This window comes from Haematobia irritans, chromosome 4 (assembly GCF_050003625.1).
Source record: "Haematobia irritans isolate KBUSLIRL chromosome 4, ASM5000362v1, whole genome shotgun sequence".
NCBI lineage: Eukaryota > Metazoa > Arthropoda > Insecta > Diptera > Muscidae > Haematobia > Haematobia irritans.
In genome coordinates this window covers 176381108-176397067 of record NC_134400.1, presented here as the reverse complement: position 1 = coordinate 176397067, position 15960 = coordinate 176381108, and the positions used below count along the sequence as shown (strand labels likewise).

Sequence of the window (15960 nt, the reverse complement as noted above, 5' to 3'; positions counted from 1 at the left end):
ATTTCCAGATTTTACTTCTACAGATGTAAGATTTCAAATCAAGACATTATTTTATAATTTTCTTGCACACTTACAAGAGATGTTAATGATTCCTCTAAAACTCAAACAAAAATGGTTCTTATAAATCCAGATTCTGATATAGTCCTCATAGGTGAAATCTTAAAATTTATGTTCGGGAAGTGTCCTGAAGTCCTCAAGCCATCCTGAAATTTTAAAGGAAACCCTAATATTTGGTTCATGGTGGTGGGTATTTAAGATTCGGCCCGGCCGAACTTAGTGCTGTATATACTTGTTTGATACCATTTTGGTAGTACTCCTTCGTTTTTGCCTCAAAATAGGCCTCAGTTTCGGCTATCACCTCTTCATTGCAGCCATTTTTTTCCCTGCAAGCATCCTTTTAAGGTCTGAAAACAAGAAAAAGTCGCTGGGGCCAGATCTGGAGAATACGGTGGGTGGGGAAGCAATTCGAAGCCCAATTCATGAATTTTTGCCATCGTTCTCTATGACTTGTGGCACGGTGCGTTGTCTTGGTGGAACAACACTTTTTTCTTTCTCATATGGGCCCGTTTTGCCGCGATTTCGACCTTCAAACGATACAATAACGCCATATAATAGTCACTGTTGATAGTTTTTCCCTTCTCAAGATAATCGATAAAAATTATTCCATGCACATCCCAAAAAACAAAGGCAATTACTTTGCCAGCAGACTATTGAGTCTTTCCACGCTTCGGAGACGGTTCGCCGGTCGCTGTCCACTCAGCAGACTGTCGATTGGACTCAGGAGTGTAGTGATGGAGCCATGTTTCATCCATTGTCAAATATCGACGGAAAAACTCGGCTGTATTACGAGTTAACAGCTGCAAACACCGCTCAGAATCATCAACACGTTGTTGTTTTTGGTTAAATGTGAGCTCGCGCGGCACCCATTTTGCACAGAGCTTTCGCATACCGAAATATTGATGAATGATATGACCAACACGTTCCTTTGATATCTTTAAGGCCTCTGCTATCTCGATCAACTTCATTTTACGGTCATTCAAAATCATTTTGTGGATTTTTTGATGTTTTCGTCGGTAACCACCTCTTTCGGGCGTCCACTGCGTTCACCGTCCTCCGTGCTCATTTCACCACGCTTGAATATTGCATACCAATCATTGATATTGTTGATTTCCCTGGGGCAGAGTCCGGAAACTCATTATCAAGCCAAGTTTTTGCTTCCATCGTATTTTTTCCCTTCAGAAAACAGTATTTTATCAAAACACGAAAATCCTTTTTTTTTAATTTTGTTCACAATAACAAAAGGTGCTTCACAAAAGACGCTCTATCTCACAAACTAATTGACTTACAGACATCAAATTTTGACACGAATCATTTGAAGGTTGGTACTATATAAAAATAATATGCATTTAACACTAGCGACGCCATCTATGTGTCAGACCGGGGACTTATCAACCTGTTATATATACTCTCAATTTCTTCACAAATCGTGAGTATACATTCCACACAAACTTACCTCACGATTTAGAGGTATACTTCTCACAACGTGAAGTTTTAAGAAGCTTCTCTTAAATGTTCCTGGTAAATTGGGGACAAACGCAATTTTGGATAGGTACCAAGATGAAGAAGATAGATAGTATTCGAAACCATAAAACAGACTTCTAAATAAAGAGAAAGGGTGTCAAGTAACTGATTATTCCAGGGTCGTTACATATTTATCCTCCAACGATGGGGATCACATTGCTCCAGCCTAAATTGGGTACAAGTAAACGTCAGTGCTGAGGAACATAGACAGATCCTGAATGTATAAAAATATATATATACTTCACATTGATATTCCATTCTACAAATTAGTTCAGAAGACCCTCCAAAGCAAACCCAAGGTTCCGTTAGGACCATTTATATGTTCTATAGCTTCAAGTTCTCATCATCAATAAAATGGCTCATAAATACAATGGGTATTCCAAATAAGAGTAGCCTTATGTTACTATTGATGGTAATTAATACAGTTGCAACTGCGTTTATAAATCTGAACCTTTGTGGCTTTCATCCATTATGAGTTTCTAAGAATCTAAATCTTCCATATATGGGTTTCATTAACGTAGAGGATAATGTGCACACACACACACACATATATATATGGACACCATATGTTCATACTTAGCATTTAGTTTTGCATTGAAGTAGACATCATAATTAACAGTAAGTGTACATCAAGGACGATGTCATAGGCACCTGGTAAGATTTGTAAACTGCATTACGAATATGTAGGTTTTCGGTCTTTTATTCGGTGCAAAGTGACAGATGTATAATTTACTCTATAGCATTAAGCATTATCTGGGTCATATTCGAATGGGTTTCAAATGATTTCGTTTATTAAGATAATGAATAATGGCAACATAAAATTCGTTTTTCATATCCTCCATCATTAACTTTGTCATTGCGTTTGTAACAAATCGCAATATTGGTCTATGACCCCATAAAGTACGAGTATATACCATATATATACTGGTTCGTGGTTGAGTCATTCTAGCGATGTCCGCCCGTCTGTTGAAATCACGCTCACTTCGGATCGACATTAAACTTTTCGCAAGTTGTTGTTATTAATGTAGGTCGGATGGTATTGCAAATGGGCCATATCGGACCACTTTTATGTATAGCTCTCATATGGATCGATAAACGGTTTGGCTTGCAGCTCCTCTAGCAGCAGCAAATTACATCCGATTCGGTTGAGTTGTGGCAACATATTTGGTGATAGTATATGGCCTCTAAGAACAATGAAAATTGGCCAATATCGGTCCATAATGATATATAGCTCCCATATAAACCGATCTTCAGATTTGGCTTGCGGAGCCTCTTGGATGAGCAAATATTAAAATTTGATACGTTATGTGTTCTATTTTTATACTCTCCACCATAGGATGGGGGTATATTAACTTTGTCATTCCGTTTGTAACACATCGAAATATTGCTCTAAGACCCCATAAAGTATATATATTCTGGGTCGTGGTGAAATTCTGAGTCGATCTGAGCATGTCCGTCCGTCCGTCCGTCTGTTGAAATCACGCTAACTTCCGAACGAAACAAGCTATCGACTTGAAACTTGGCACAAGTACTTGTTATTAATGTAGATCGGATGGTATTGCAAATGGGCCATATCGGTCCACTTTTACGTATAGCCCCCATATAAACGGACCCCCAAATTTGGCTTGCGGAGCCTCTAAGAGAAGCAAATTTCATCCGATCCGGCTGAAATTTGGTACATGGTGTTAGTATGTGGTCTCTAACAACCGTGCAAAAATTGGTCCACATCGGTCCATAATTATATATAGCCCCCATATAAACCGATACCCAGATTTGGCTTGCGGAGCCTCTAAGAGAAGCAAATTTCATCCGATCCGGCTGAAATTTGGTACATGGTGTTAGTATATGGTCTCTAACAACCACGCAAAAATTGGGCCACATCGGTCCATAATTATATATAGCACCCATACAAACCGATCACCAGATTTGACCTCCGGAGCTTCTTGGAAGACCAAAATTTATCTGATTCAGTTGAAATTTGGTACGTGGTGTTTATATATGGCCTCAAACACCCATGCAAAAATTGGTGGAAATCGGTCCATAATTATATATAGCCCCCATATAAACCGATCCCCAGATTTGACCTCCGAAGCCCCTTGGAAGAGCAAAATTAATGCGATTCGGTTGAAATTTGGTACGTGATGTTAGTATATGGTATCCAACAACCATGCAGGAATTGGTTCATATCAGTCCATAATTACGTATAGCCCCCATATAAACCGATCCCCAGATTTGACTTCCGGTGCCTTTTGGAGAAGCAAAGTTCATCCGATCTGGTTGAAATTTTGTACGTTGTGGAAGTATATGATATTTAAGAGCCATGCCAAAAGTGCATAATCATATGGACTAACTCACAATTTAGAAAACGATGTTAAGAAGTTTTAAGATACCACAACCCAAGTAATTCGATTGTGGATGACATTCTTTCGTAGAAGTTTCTACGCAATCCATGGTGGAGGGTACATAAGCTTCGGCCTGGCCGAACTTACGGCCGTATATACTTGTTCTTCTTCGTAAAAAGAACGAAATATTTCGCACTTTTAATGAAAAGTTTCTTTGGTTGTAAAACAATGACAAATTTCGTACTTTTTACGAGAATGAAGCCGCCAAGTCGCGCCGCAGGTTTTAGCCGCCGCCAAAAAGTTTTTACCTGTCGACGGCGCCGAGCGTCGCAAATTCCAAATACTTCACACCCTTCAGATAGGCAGCGAATGATATCCAAAATGATGATATATGCGAAGAAGTTTAAATTCTCAGGAATGTTCATAAAATTATTATGTTATTATTATTATGTTATTGCTGTTTAGAGAAAATTTTTATAAAATCACTTTTTGGCTTATTAGAGCCAATTTCCATACACCCTCAAAAAAATCGCCTCTCTACAATATGTTCCAAACATATTTTGCAGGAAGCACATATATTATTGGATACTGCCGAAACATTAATATGTTTGTTTTATGTGAACATATTCTATTTTTGGAAGCATTTTGAGCCAAAAATATTATATGCTTGGAAGAATTTTCCCCAAAGAAGATTGTGCTCATTCCCTAACATAATTTTCACTTCCACGAAATTTTTTAGTTCTTGGCACCTTTTTCTGTAATACAAATAATGTTGAAGAAATTATTCAATTTTAAATTTTTTTTAAATTTTACCTTTCGCCTGGACGGAGAATCGAACCGAGGACCATACAGTTTGTAAGCCAACACACTACCACTGAGCTACGTAGCTGTTATAGTCACCAGTAGATAATTATCGTTATAAGTTACATTTATATAGCATAGTTTGCAGCGCCCACGAGCCCATGCAAACATAGCATTATTTAACAGAAACATACATGTGTTGGCAACGTGGAGCAGTGGTTAGCATGTCTGCCGTACATGCAAAGGGTCGTGGGTTCAATCCCTGCTCCGACCAAACACCAATTGTTTTTTTTTTTTTAATTTACACATTTATATTTATACTATATTAAATTTTTATAATGAAACTTCGAAATGTAGGTTATTAAAGATTTACAGTCAGAAACAGTGCTTGATATAAACGAAATGGACTGAGCTTTTGGATAAAATATTATTTTTTTGTTGCAAAAATAACAATTTTGTAATAAAAAACTGGTTTTGGTATAAAAGTTTGATATTTTGGAAGGAATTCAAAAACTCTAACAAAGGAAGAACGTGGGGTCGAGTATAAACATACATAAATAATTTTATAATATACACAAATTAAATAATATTTAGACTTAAATTAAATAATATTTAGACTTAAGCGTATAAAATTTTTGGCCTTATCATAAAGCAGTTTATTTCTTTCTCTATACTCTCTCTCTCTCTCTCTCTGTCGCTCTCTGAATAAAATATCACAACATATATATGATTACTCGAAATTTGTAAATTTATATATGTTTACATTCACACATATAATTTTTATGAAACATGCATGCCCCAAACATAATATATTCTAACATATTAACATATGTGTTCCAAACATTTAGTGTTAGTTAGATGTTTGCACTTAAATATATTGTGTTTAAAAATTGTGCCCGAAACACATTTTGTTTATATCGAAACATATGAAAAACATATTTTTCTAACAGTGTACTAATTAAAATTTTTCAAAATTGTAGCTACACGGATGAAAAAGACTGTTTTTCATATGTTTGGCTATAAAAATTATATGTTTGGAACACAAATTTTTAAACACAATATTTTTGAGTGCAAGCATATAATGTTCATAAACTAGCATAACATGTTTGGGACATATATGTTAATATTTTAGAACATATTATGTTTGGGACATAAAATGTTTGTAAATATAATATGCTTGGATGCAAACATATATTAATTTAGAAATAGCCTATAAACATATATGTGTTTAGTAGCTTGGAGCGCTATTTAACAGGGAGCGATATTGAATTAAGTTGGTGGTTGTTGCTTGTTATTACAAAATTAACATTTTAATTTTCCTTGGGCAATTGATCAGCTACTTCTTTGATCCTTACAAACTGTGTGGTCCGCTGTTCGAATCCCCGTCCGGCAAAAGGTAAAATTAAAATAAAAAAAAAATCATAAAATTGAATAATTTCTTCTACATGTTTGTATTACAGAAAAAGGTGCTAAGAACTAAAAAATCTCGTGGAAGTGAGAAAGATGTCGGGGAATATACAATTGGGCAGAAACAAAATTTTGAGCATTCAGGTCGAAAACCTATGTTGTTAGCACCTATATTACCTGTTTATTTTCATAATTCATTATGATTGTAAATATATAAATAAATAAATAAAATTTTGAGCACAATATTGTTTGGGAGAATTTTTTTTAAGCATATAATATTTTTGGGTGCAAAATGCTTCCAAACATACTATATGGTCACATAATAACATATTGTTTTTTGGAAGACAACATTATTGAATTTGGATGCAAAAATACAAAATGTTTGGAACTTAGACTACCCAAACATATATTGTTTAGACCAATATGCTTTCAAACATATTATATATTGGTAGAGATCAAACATATAAATGTTTGGGCAATACCCAAAAATGTATATGCTTGAAGCAAAATATGTTTGGGAGTATATGTTACAGAAGCGATTTTTTGTGAGCGTGTATACATTCGTTGATACAGCTAAAGCTTGGATCACGAAAACCAAGAATAGTTTGAAGTTGTGAATGAGAGATGTAAATCTAGTAGAGTTTTGAATAAATACAATATAAAACATTTTTTGCATACCTTTTATCGGGGAGCTTAGCTAAATTAAATTAAAAAATTTCTTTAATTCCAAATTAGGTTTTCTACACTAGGTTTGCGAATTTTTCGACATACGTATTATACCGTCGTAAACGTATGTCGCAAAAGTCACAGTTTGCGACAGGCCAACCCTGTACAGTTGTTCATTCTTACTATTTTTAGGAATCGTACCAAAATTTTCATTTATTTTAGTTCATATTGAACTTATGTGTCCGGTCATTGAACTTTATAAATAAATATAAATTTATTCCAATAAAAATAAGTTAAATTTAGCGTTAGTTTAACTACGAAAATTTTTTTCTGTGTAATCAAAAATATTGACTTAAATCAGAAAAGTTTATTAATATTTTTTGAAGTTTTTGCCAAAATTATGAACCTTCCACTCACAATCAATCAAAATCAAGTTGCCATAGTAATTATGCAAAAATTTAACTTTGAAATAAATGTAAATTTGATTGTACGATTGGTTGTACAACTTATCTCATTACCATTCGGATAACTTCAAATTGATTTTATAATGGATAATCGTCCGCCGGCGAATATACGGAGTGAAAAAAGTGGGCCGGCTTTATTCTCTGGTTGAGGCTCATTTTCATAGGGCTCATTTTATCGCCCCACTTTGTCATTGAGCTTAAAATGGAATCGGGCAGCACTCAGTGATAAGAGAGAAGTTCACCAATGTGGTATAACAATGGACTGAATAGTTTAAGTGAGCCTGATATATCGGGCTGCCACCTAACCTAACCTAACCTATCGCCCAATTTTTGGGCCCTGGTTTATTTGGGTTTTAGGGCTCATTTTTCATAGGCCCAATTTCATACCGCCTGGTACTAATCTCCAGTTTCTGATACTAACACAAGCACACCTCAATTCACAAATTTCTTACTTATGATTTTTATAGTAAAGCTTTTACCACCAAATATTTTGGGTCTTCATATAACATACCAGAAATACTGAGCGAACGTATTTTGTTTTTTTTTTTTTTTTTTTTTTTTGTACAATTTTAGTAATCTGTGGAAATAGACAGAATTCTCCAGATTCCCCTGTTTTTCTCTACGCTTGTAATTTTGGGAAAAAAAATCTCTACAAAAACAGGATGTTTCCCTAACATACATGCTTCCAATAAAATTTTCAAATATAGTGCAACACGTAAACATAACGGCATCCTTGAAAAGGTCACATTTTAAAATATATCCAACTTTTTATACCGTGCGCCACACTGTGGAACAGGGTATTATAAGTAAGTGCATATGTTTGCAACAACCAGAAAGAGACGAGATAGACACATGGGGTCTTTGGCAAAAATGCTCAGGGTGGGAAATTTTGGTTGAAATTTTGCACAAGAAGATCAATTCGGTTCAGATTTAGATATAGCTCCCATATATAGCTTTCGCCCGATTTACACTTATATGACCACAGAGACCAAATTTTAACTCCGATTTAGTTGAAATTTTGCACAGGGAGTAGAATAAGCATTTTAGCTATGCTTACCAAATTTGATTGAAATCGGTTCAGATTTAGATATAGCTCCCATATATATGTTTTTCTGATTTCGACAAAAATGGTCAAAATACCAACATTTTCCTTGTTAAATCGCCACTGCTTAGCCGAAAAGTTGTAAAAATGACTTTAGTTTTCATAAACTTCTAATACATATATATCGAGCGATAAATCATAAATAAACTTTTGCGAAGTTTCCTTAAAATTGCTTCAGATTTAAATGTTTCCCATATTTATACCCTTCTCCACTACTGTGGTACAGGGTATAATAAGTTTGTGCATTTGTATGTAACGCCAAGAAGGAGTAATCTTGGACCAACCTTTTAGTATACGGATCGGCTTAGAATTAAATTCTGAGTCGATTTAGCGATGTCCGTCTGTCTGTCTGTCTGCCTGTCTGTCCGTCTGTCTGTCTGGTGTATTTTTGTGTGCAAAGTACAGCTCGCAGTTTTAGTCCGATTGTCCTAAAATTTGGTATAGGATCCTCTTTCGGCTCAAAGACAATCCCTAGTGATGTTGGAAAAAATCGGTTCAGATTTAGATATAGCTGCCATATATATTTTTCACCGATCTGGTCATAATTGGCGTGTATATCAACCGATCTTCTTCAAATTCCGTACATCCGAATATTTTATGAGTCTCGAAAAACTTGCAAAATATCAGCCAAATCGGTTCAGATTTAGATATAGCTCCCATATATAGCTTTCGCCCTATTTACACTCATTTGCCCACAGAGGCCAATTTTTTGCTCCGATTTAGTTGAAATTTTTCACAGCGAGTAGAATTAGCATTGTAGCTATGCGTGCCAAATTTGGTTGAAATCGGCTCAGATTTAGATATATCTCCCATATATAGCATTCGCCCGATTTACACTCATATGACCACAGAGGCTAATTTTTAACTCCGATTTAGTTGAAATTTTGCACAGAGAGTAGAATTATCATTGTTGCTATGCGTGCCAAATTTGGTTGAAATCGGTTCAGATTTAGATATATCTCCCATATATAGCTTTCGCCCGATTTACACTCATATGACCACAGAGGCTAATTTTTAACTACGATTTAGTTGAAATTTTGCACAGAGAGTAGAATTAGTATTGTTGCTATGCGTGCCAAATTTGGTTGAAATCGGTTCAGATTTAGATATAGCTCCCATATATATGTTTTTCTGATTTCGACAAAAATGGTCAAAATACCAAAATTTTTTGTAAAAATGACTAATTTTCCTAAACTTCTAATACATATATATCGAGCGATAAATCATAAATAAACTTTTGCGAAGTTTCCTTAAAATTGCTTCAGATTTAAATGTTTCACATATTTTTTTACTAATATTGTGTTCCACCCTAGTGCATTTGCCGACTTAAATTTTGAGTCTATAGATTTTGTAGAAGTCTATCAAACTCTGTCCAGATCGAATGATATTTAAATGTATGTATTTGGGACAAACGTTTATATATAGCACCCAAAACATTTGACAGATGTGATATAGTATCGAAAATTTAGATCTACAAAGTGGCGCAGGGTATAATATAGTCGGCCCCGTCCGACTTTAGACTTTCCTTACTTGTTCGATATGAATTAAATACATTTTTTGACGTAATGCCCACACATCCTTTGCCATACTCCTACGAAAAATTTCCGTAGAATACTGTAAATTATCTTTGGAAAATGTCACATCTATGCCATAGGGGTGTTGCTTAAAATCAATTATCCTATACCTCTTACATCGCCCACTTGTCGTCACCCTTGTTGCAACAAGCCACTTGTCCAGAGACAATATGTCCCCAAAGTTATCTGGTTAGGTGGGTGAGTATATGTGTGTATGTGTGTGTGGGTGTGTAGGTATCACCAACTACAATGAAAATGATGTGCAGAGGAGGTTTAAATTTCACACAAACCTTTTGCTAAATATCCTGTAAATGGACTTACCTGTTAATCGATTTACGGTTCGACATGTATAGCTTTTGTATGCATCATTGGGTCCAGCATTGTTGATATAGAGTTCACCATTGGAGAGGACAGTGTATTTACCACCTATGTCAGTGTTCGGATACAAATGCATGCCAGTATCCTGAATCCATGCAGTGACCATGACGAACTCTGACATATAACTGGGCACCTGTGGATGAAAAACATGAAACGAAGGATATTTACATTAAAGCGACTTTGCCCTAGGTCTTGTTAAACTAAAAAAAAAATAAAACGACGAAGAGCATGAGAAAAAACATAAAAATCATGAATAACAAACTTAACGTGACCAAAGCACAGAGTTTTAATAATTGATTTATTTAAATAAAATTAACCGTTGGCAATATGAAAATGGATATAGAAATAACCATAACCACTGCTGAGAGCAATTTCTATGATGGACGTTTGTAGAGAACGATATTAAATGGGAAAATCATATTTCAGTATTGGGAATTTTCACGCAATTGGGGCTTTTTCTTCAAGAATGGGGAAGACAATTTGAACATTTTTGGCAATTTGAGTATTTTCGGAATGGGGAATTTTGGAATATTTGGGGATTTTCCGAATCTTATGTACCTCCACCATGCATTGCAGAGAAACTGTTAGAGGCCATATACTAACACAACATACAAATTTTAAACCTAACCTGATCGAATGAAATTTTCTCCTCGAAGAGGCTCAGGTAATTATGTATCGATATGGGCCAATTTATGCATGGTTGTTAGAGGCGATATACTAACTTAACGTACATAATTTTAATCGAATGTAATGAAATTTGTACCTCGAAGAGGTTAAAATTGGGGATCGGTATATAAGGGGCCTATATATAATTATGGACCGATATGGGCCAATTTTTGCTCGGAAGTTAGGGAACATATATTAACACCACATAACAAATTTCAAGCGGATCGGATGAAATTTGCTCTTTCAAGAGAGATCGGTTTATATGGGGGCTATATATAATTATGGACCGATATGGATCAATTTTTGCATGAATATTAGGGACCTTATACTAACACCACGAAACGGATCGGATATAATTTGTTTCTCTAAGAGGCTCCGAAAGCCAAATCTTGAGGTCCATTTATATGGGGGCTATGCAAATAAAAGACAAGTTTGTGCAAAATTTCAGCACTATTGCTTCATTATTGAAGACTGTAGCGTGATTACAACAGACAGACAGACGGACGGACATGGTTATATCGTCTTAGAATTTTTCCCTGATCAAGAATATATATAGTCGGAAATTGATATTTCGATGTGTTACAAACGGAATGACAAACTTATTATACCCCCGTCACCGTTCTATGGTGGTGAGTATAAAAAAAAAACGTTTCAAAAAGGAGATGTTTTTCAATACTTTATTTTAAAGACGTTTTTACTCCAAACATAGGAACATTTCTACTTAATGTCTAGCCTGAATTTGGAAATTTAACTTGCCGTTAAGACGGTTTTAAAGAACTTTGATAGCACATGAAGAAAAAAGGTGAAAAAAACGGATGAATTAAAATTTACTTCCTAGAATCAAGTACGCAAAACTGAAATTAAAAAAAAATCTCCGCTTTTTTGACTCGTAATCAATACACAAATCATTAGTGTAAAGACCAAAATCCTTGGAATCGGGCATGCTTTTCTTTCAGTGTAAATCTATCGACATATATGACTTCTGGAGCCCCCTGGAAGAGCAAATTTGATCCGATTCTGTTGAAATTTGGTATGTGATGTTAGTATATGTCTTCGAATAACCTGGTCATATCGGTTCATTATCTCCCATAGCTCCCATATAAACCATTCTCAAGATTTGACATGCGGCCAGTCTTTAATAGAACATGGTATGCAATCCATGTTAGAGGATAAATAAGATTCGGCCTATCCGAACTTTATATACAGGTCTAGAAGACATGCGAGCAGTTTCCAGACAAATCAAGTTACATAAAAAATAAAATTGGGAGATTATCTTCATAGGGATAATTTTAAACCATACAGCAAAATTGGGTTATGGTAATAATTTTTAAATGCACAAAAATAAAATCTTTAACAATACACTAAAAAAAAGTGAACATTTTTTTAGTTTGTTAACAATGACTACATTTCATTTACATTATTAACATTAAGTGTTCGAGTGATTTTCTATGAAACTTACCTGACACTTTAGAACAGCTGTGTTGCCCGCCATGACATATTCGTCATGAACTTGTACAGTGTACTTTTGATTAACCACTGAAATTGAAATTAAAAATTTCGTTTAATAATTGCTTATAACAATAAACTAATGAATAATAAATAGTTTGATGGATTCTTCTTGCAAGTGCAATAGGATAGAAAGAGAAATTTGCTTCATGTTCTTATTTGTCATCCAGTGCTATGGACGCTACACCATAATCCCAAGATGACAGTTTTTTTTTATCAAAATTCCTTGGTAAGTTGACATAGGATAATTATTTAAAATTCGAAAGTATTTTAAATTCTCTTTATTCCTCTTATGACATTTAAAATATTATGGTATGAGTGTGTGTAACAACACATACATATGAATGGCCAACAAACATGGCCAACAACATGTGCACATGTATCTCGATGGTGGTTCTAGTATTTGTGGCTGATTGTTTGAATGGTCTGTTCTTAAAACTTCAGCCCCTTGCGATACCCTATAGACATATTTAAATTTCTAAAATCCCAAAAACCAACAATAAAAGTTTTCCTTCTTTGGAAAGAGCAATTATACAAAAAATAAAATGTCAGCGAGAGTGGTAAAATGTAAATAGAGTATTTCAGATAGTTTGAGATTATAAGGCCTGGAGAATATGAACCAATGGTCATATTTTTTGTAATATATGAAGTAAGATATGGGAAGAGACAGCAACCAATCAATAAATTTGTTTTAGTTTGTTATACCCTCCACCATAGGATGGGGGGTATATATCACATTAACTTCGACTTGAAACTTGGCTCAAGTAGTTGTTATTGATGTAGGTCGGATGGTATTGTAAATGGACCATATCGGTGCGGAGCCTCAAAGAGAAGAAAATTTTATCCGATCCGGCTGAAATTTGGTACATGGTGTTGGTATATGGTCTTTAACAACCACGCAAAAATTTGTCCATATCGGTCCATAATTAGATACAGCCCCCATATAAACCATTCCCCAGATTTGGCTTGCGGAGCCTCTAAGAGAAGCAAATTTCATCCGATCCGGTTTATATGGGAGCTATATATAATTATGGGTTGATAGGAACCAATTCCTGCATAGTTGTTGGATGCCATATACTAACATCACGTACCAAATTTCAACCGAATGGGAATAATTTTGCTCTTCCAAGGGGCTCTGGAGGTCAAATCTGGGATCGGTTTATATGGGGCCTATATAAAGGGTGATTCTTTTGAGGTTAGGATTTTCATGCATTAGTATTTGACAGATCACGTGGGATTTCAGACATGGTGTCAAAGAGAAAGATGCTCAGTATGCTTTGACATTTCATCATGAATAGCCGAACGATCTGCCACAACGTCGAATTTTCAGTGAATGGGCCCTAGAAAAGTTGGCAGAAAATCCGCTTTTTTATCGACAAATTTTGTTCAGCGATGAGGCTCATTTCTGGTTGAATGGCTACGTAAATAAGCAAAATTGCCGCATTTGGAGTGAAGAGCAACCAGAAGCCGTTCAAGAACTGCCCATGCATCCCGAAAAATGCACTGTTTGGTGTGGTTTGTACGCTGGTGGAATCATTGGACCGTATTTTTTCAAAGATGCTGTTGGACGCAACGTTACGGTGAATGGCGATCGCTATCGTTCGATGCTAACAAACTTTTTGTTGCCAAAAATGGAAGAACTGAACTTGGTTGACATGTGGTTTCAACAAGATGGCGCTACATGCCACACAGCTCGCGATTCTATGGCCATTTTGAGGGAAAACTTCGGAGAACAATTCATCTCAAGAAATGGACCGGTAAGTTGGCCACCAAGATCATGCGATTTGACGCCTTTAGACTATTTTTTGTGGGGCTACGTCAAGTCAAAAGTCTACAGAAATAAGCCAGCAACTATTCCAGCTTTGGAAGACAACATTTCCGAAGAAATTCGGGCTATTCCGGCCGAAATGCTCGAAAAAGTTGCCCAAAATTGGACTTTCCGAATGGACCACCTAAGACGCAGCCGCGGTCAACATTTAAATGAAATTATCTTCAAAAAGTAAATGTCATGGACCAATCTAACGTTTCAAATAAAGAACCGATGAGATTTTGCAAATTTTATGCGTTTTTTTTTTTAAAAAAGTTATCAAGCTCTTAACAAATCACCCTTTATAATTATGGACAGATGTGGACCAATTTTTGCATGGTTGTTAGAGACCATATACTAACACCATGTACCAAATTTCAGCCGGATCGGATGAAATTTGCTTCTCTTACAGGCATTAGCGTAGCTAGGCAATTTTCCTGGGGCGGGGGCTATAGCCCCCCTAGCTAAAAATTTATATCTCATTTATTTATATTTCAATTAATGTTTTATTTCATAAAAATGAATAAAAAAAATTAGACATCAAAATAACTCGAAAATTAATTTAAAATAAAGCAACTAAAAGTAGTTCCACACATTTCCCAGCAAAAAAAATTTGGAAGTTCTTCCAAAGGCACAACTTTAAAAGCACTTCCAGAAGATGTACTCCCAATGATGTTCTTTATTTTAACTACTCAGGAAGTTCTTTAAATTCAATTTTTTTAACTTGGTTTTTTTCATACTTTTAATGGGAAATTTAACTTTTTTGTTTCAAATGACTTAAAAACGAAGTAAGAATTCATAAAATGGTACAAATAATTTAAATTGTGTCGAAAAAAAATCTAAATCCAATCTGAAAAACTTGTGAATTTTTGAAAATATTTGAGGTCAAACGTTTCCGACAAGCATTAGAATCCATTAAAAATTATAAAAATTATTTATTTGACAAAATATAACAGAATTTTTTAATTTACATTCAAAACATTGAATTCGGATCACACCTAAAGAAGTGATGCAAATTCAGTGCAACGGCTGTTGAAATGGAGGACTTCCGTCCTATGACAAGCCCAATTTTGCACCACTTCCGGATCCAAAAAGATCATTTTCATTACGTTTTTGGCGACGCTTTTTTGGCTGGGATTGTTTATTTTTTATAAAAATGGAAAATCGTAAATAGGTTTTCAAATTCTGGGGGGGCTAAAATTTTTCTGGGGGGGTCTAAGCCCCCTCCCCAGAGGCCTTCCTACGCTTATGCTTACAGGCCTCGCAAGCCAAATTTGGGGGTCCGTTTATATATGACCGATATGGCCCATTTGCAATACCATCCGACCTACATCAATAACAACTAGTTGTGCCAAGTTTCAAGTCGATAGCTTGTTTCGTTCGGAAGTTAGCGTGATCGACTCAGAATTTCACCACGACCCAGAATATATATACTTTATGGGGTCTTAGAGCAATATTTCGATGTGTTACAAACGGAATGACAAAGTTAATATACCCCCCACCTATGGTGGAGGGTATAAAAAGGAATTTCGTGTTTTGATAAAATACTGTTTTCTGAAGGGAAAAATGTTATGATATAAATCTGTTCGCATACAATCAAATGCCTGTACTGTAAATTATAGGACCTTGAGTCTTGTCGTGCAGGAACCAAACTCAATAAATACAA

The 15960-nt window shown here is 35.3% G+C and overlaps 1 protein-coding gene across 1 annotated transcript in view; it reads right to left on the bottom strand.

Moving 5' to 3' along the window:
• The window catches only part of Dscam4 (Down syndrome cell adhesion molecule 4), a 552772-nt gene that overhangs the window by 168804 nt on the left and 368008 nt on the right, over window positions 1-15960 (bottom strand). Inside the window, exons 6-7 of the mRNA XM_075303780.1 lie at window positions 12441-12517; window positions 10259-10448 (exon numbers count right to left, since the gene is read on the bottom strand). Of these exons, the coding sequence (XP_075159895.1) occupies window positions 10259-10448; window positions 12441-12517 (267 nt within the window). The remainder of the gene's footprint in view (window positions 1-10258; window positions 10449-12440; window positions 12518-15960) is intronic.